Source organism: Prunus persica, chromosome G5 (genome assembly GCF_000346465.2).
Source record: "Prunus persica cultivar Lovell chromosome G5, Prunus_persica_NCBIv2, whole genome shotgun sequence".
Taxonomy (NCBI): domain Eukaryota; kingdom Viridiplantae; phylum Streptophyta; class Magnoliopsida; order Rosales; family Rosaceae; genus Prunus; species Prunus persica.
In genome coordinates, this window is record NC_034013.1 from 5,270,178 (window position 1) to 5,274,697 (window position 4,520).

The following is a 4,520-nucleotide window of genomic DNA, read 5'->3' on the forward strand; positions in this document are numbered from 1 at the left end:
TGAGGTTGATTATTAACAATCTTGCTCAAGTGATTAAGATAATTTATCTATGCACCCGATGTCCTAAATTTGATTCCCAACTTCCGCAATATCACGTGTATTAAAAAAATACTAATCAATCAAATAACCCAACTAATAAACTATTAATTGATTTTTTTTTTTCCTCACCTCTATTTGTGGCACATTTGAGGTTCCAGTTAACCATAATAGAAATATGAAACAATAACTTTTGAGTTTTTCTATTTAAACCCCACACTTTCTCTGTTCACCCTAATACTTAAATCATTAAACTCTTAAGTTTTATTATTGTGAAAAAAGACAAAAAAGGTCATCATACTTAATACTTTACCCTAGTACATATGTACACACCTCACCACTCTTCATATTAAGTTTTAGAAAAACAAAAACTTCTTTACACCATATTTCCATATTACTCTTCTCTTTTAATCCAAGAAACCTATTACACTCTCATCTTCTCTTTACAAACCCTAAATACGGTACGCAAATAGTGGCTTGTGGGTCGTCCATTGAGGTATGTAATGTGAGATTATTTCTTGATTTGGGACTCTTCCCATAATTATTGAGGATGATGTGATTAAAGACTTGTTGTAATTCTGTTTGTTATCAATACATCGTTATCAATACAACTATTTTTAATTTAGTTCACAAGCTATTTGGTCATAAAAGACCAAAATAAATGAAAATATATATCATCAATATAGAGTGAAATATTTTCTAGATTGGGTTGGGAGTGTATTAACTTTTCAACGACTTGAAAGAGTTCAATAACTTTCTGCACTAGAGTTTGAAGTTTCTATCGCTGAATTTGACCTTTGTTCAACTGTTCAAGGCAAAGCCAAAAGACTCAAGCACAAATTGTAAGGCGTGTGCTGTTGATGCAAGCAAAGAGCTTGATCAGTGCTGCCCTTATTTGGGCAAAGTGAGTGATAACAAAAACAAGTTCTATTTATGAAACGTAGATGAACCCAAACCAGACACAAATAAACGAAGGTTAAGATAGTGGGGTGTGGGGTGTGAGGTTGATGAGTTTTTTTTTTTTTTTTTTTTTTTTTTGCTGGGTGTGTATTTAGGGGTAGTTTAGGAAGATAGTGGGGCTTTCTTAGAAATTGTGAAAATTTGAATTAGAAATAAGGGTGAACTTAGAATATGGGGTGTGTAGCCATCTTTCTCCCAAAAAACACTCTTAGAGCCTTTTCCACTTTGAGGGGGGAGGAAGCCATTGTTCTTCCCCCCTCTCCCCTTTTCTCTTCCTCCTTTCACATCTTCCCCCATTTTCAGAGACAAATTGTTTTCCCTCTTTGTCTTAGTTTTGTTATGATTTTCATCCAACCATTATAGGCGGCTGCTGCTCGGCGTCATATCTTCACCTGCATTTCGGCGTCGGATCTCCACCACCATCTTTTTTGCAATTTCTTTATGTTCGGAATAAGTTGCAGAGACTCTTTGGGTTCTCTGTGTAGTTTTCACCTCTCCTTTTGTGAGAGTTTTTCATCTCTCCTTTGTGAGAGCTTTTCATCTCTCCTTTGTGAGAGTTTTATTTGTCTTGTTATGGCTTGGTTTTTTCAAGTTTTATCTTTTTTTTATTATTCTAAGTTTGCAATCTTAGTTGGGATGCCTATGCTAGAGTTTCTTCGATCCTACCTGATCGTTCATGGAGACACACTAAATTGTCTTAATTTTGATATTAGACTGCTCCGTTATTGTAATGGCCTTTTTGTGGCTAGTTTGTATTGGTCATTTGTGGCTGTTGAATTATGAATGCAATCATAGAATTTCTCAAAAAAAAAAAAAAAAGAATATGGGGTGAACAAAGAAAAGTGCGGGATTTAAATAGAAAAACTCTTAACTTTTTTTTTTATAAATTAGACCACAGGAGTCCAAGAGATTGTGGTCACTCACCGTTGGATATTAATCCAATGATTGAAAAAAGTTTCTTATAATGAATGCAAGAGTGAGTGGACTGTTGAATTTACATCCAACGGTGAGTGACCACAAATATCTTGGACCCATGTAGTCCAAGAGATTGTGGTCACTCACCGTTGGATATTAATCCAATGGTTCAAAAAAATTTCTTAAAAGGAATGCAAGAGTGAGTGGACTGTTGAATTTACATCCAATAATGAGTGACCACAAATATCTTGGACCCCTGTAGTCCAAGAGATCAGGACTGCTTAGCAGTCTCGATCTCTTGGACCACAGGAGTCCAAGAGATTGTGGTCACTTATCGTTGGATATTAATCCAATGGTTTATAAAGGTTTCTTAAAAGGAATGCAAGAGTTAGTGGACTGTTGAATTTACATCCAACGGTGAGTGACCACAAATATCTTGGACCCCTGTAGTCCAAAAATCAGGATTGTCTCTCTTAGATGTAAAACTATCATTTTATCACCGAAGCTTCCAATATATTTGATCAGATTGCACATGTGCAAATGTTCTGTGCCCTATTGATATTTCCTATTTCCAATTGATATAATTTTGTATTGTGGGGTGGGGTGATATTTGGGTTGGTCATGTCAGGAGTATTATTATTCACTTTCTTTTGGAACGTTGATAAAGATTGATTGCATTCAAACCATATCAATATGTTTCCTTTTTCTTATATTTAAAAAAGATTGGAGTGTAACAACTTCACCAAAATCCATTCATTTTCAGTTCACAATTCGTATAAAAATGAGGAAAATGGTTGGGAAAACGAAACACAAACTTGACACCAACACCACCATTTTCGACATCTCACTGCGCTCCGATTTCCTTGCCAACAAAAACAACCCCAGAAAGCCACCAAAACAACCATGTTCATGTTTCGTCAAGCCTCAAGCCTCTTGGGTCGACCCGCTTGCCCGAGCAGGTTCCGAGCCTTGTGCACAGAGGTCCCGGCGGCCAATCCCAACGCCGACTCAGCCTTCATCGAGTCATGGAAGAAAGTGATACCAATCATGGACCCACCCAAAACTCCATCAACCTATATGGAGCCCCGCCCTCCCACACCTTCTTCTCTCCCTTCCAAACTCACCGTCAACTTTGTCCTCCCCTACTCCTCTGAGCTCTCTGGCAAAGAGGTCTGCGCATATATGCCCTTCTGGCTTTTTCCTTCTTTTCTTTTGCTCTTGGCTTTTGTTTGGATTCGGTTATTAATTTGCTTTCCTTTAGTTTTTCAAAATTTTAATGCCTGATCATTTGCTTTTTGTTTTGTATTTTCCCATATTGTTTGGATTGGATTTGCTGATTGGGTGTTAAATCTTGTCATTATTTGGATTTGTAGGCTAATGTGACTGAAATTTTGGTATAATATGTGTGTACCGTCTGGATTAGTTGATCAATATTTGTGACTGATTTGTGAATTTATTTGAAGAAGGACAGATTAATTTAATGGAGATGAACTGATTAATCATTAAATTTTGTACTGTTAGTTTTTTATGCTCCATTCTTTAACACGATGGTTGAGGACAAATGTTATATGAGATAGGGTTATTAAATTCATGCTTTATGGCCAATGGGGTCTAGCCCAGTGGAAAAGGGCCTTAACGACTTGCAGACTAGAAGCCTCATATTCGAAACTCCATGGCATCATAGTTATGTATGTGCTCCCCTGTAATTTAAACTATCGCTTGTACTAAAAAAAAAAAAAAAAAGTCATATTTTATGTTTCATCTTAATTTTTTATTCTTTCATGATATTTGAGTTGTGGGAATTTACATTAGACGTACGGCTTCTCGTGGATTACAAGGTGTGTTTACTCTTCTAAATGGTCGTTCATCTTTATCTGGGAAATATTTTTTTTTTTTGGTAGCTGGGATGGTCGTTCATCGTTCATCTTTATCTGATATTCAGTAATTTCCCGCAGCTTGATAGCTGCAAAAAGGTTTGATATTCAGTTTGGCGACCATTCATAAAGGGCTTATTCATATGCTTTTCTGTTACAGCATCCTGAGTTCATATCCCAAACCAAGTTTACTTGTTGTACAAGAATCAGTTATCTTTATTTTTAATTTTTGAACACTGTTGATACTGCTTCTATAAAAAGCACTGCCACTCATAAGCGCACTTTTATTACAATAACGTCGATACTTTTGTTGAAAATTCAAGTGCTTCTTTGGACACCATTCTGTTTACTTTTCTGATGCCTATTAAGAACTTCAATGACATGTTTCAGGTTGACATGGTTATGGTACCAGCAACAACTGGACAAATGGGTGTCTTGCCTGGCCATGTAGCAACAATCGCAGAGCTTAAGCCCGGTATCCTCTCGGTGCACGAAGGGAGCGAAGTGACCAAGTATTTTGTGAGCAGTGGGTTTGCTTTTATTCATGCAAATTCTGTTGCTGATATAGTCGCTGTGGAGGCTGTTCCAATTGACCAGATTGATGCAAGCTTAGTGCAAAAGGGACTTGCAGAGTTCACCCAGAAGCTCAGTTCAGCCACAACCGATTTGGAGAAAGCTGAAGCACAGATTGGGGTTGATGTTCATAGTGCTCTCAACTCTGCTCTCACTGGTTGA

General features: G+C 37.1%; 1 protein-coding gene across 1 annotated transcript; it reads left to right on the forward strand.

Moving 5' to 3' along the window:
• LOC18777530 (ATP synthase subunit delta', mitochondrial) lies at nt 2,821-4,520 on the forward strand. Its single transcript, XM_007209554.2, has 2 exons — nt 2,821-3,081; nt 4,176-4,520. Exons 1-2 carry the CDS (start codon nt 2,821-2,823, stop codon nt 4,518-4,520), a joined length of 606 nt encoding a protein of 201 aa, XP_007209616.2.

Excerpts from the sequence above, each read along its gene's own strand:
- LOC18777530 (XM_007209554.2), top strand. The coding sequence starts at position 2,821 with ATGTTTCGTCAAGCCTCAAGCCTCTTGGGTCGACCCGCTTGCCCGAGC. Across the intron at positions 3,082-4,175 it reads CTGAGCTCTCTGGCAAAGAG|GTTGACATGGTTATGGTACC; the intron begins GTCTGCGCATAT and ends GACATGTTTCAG.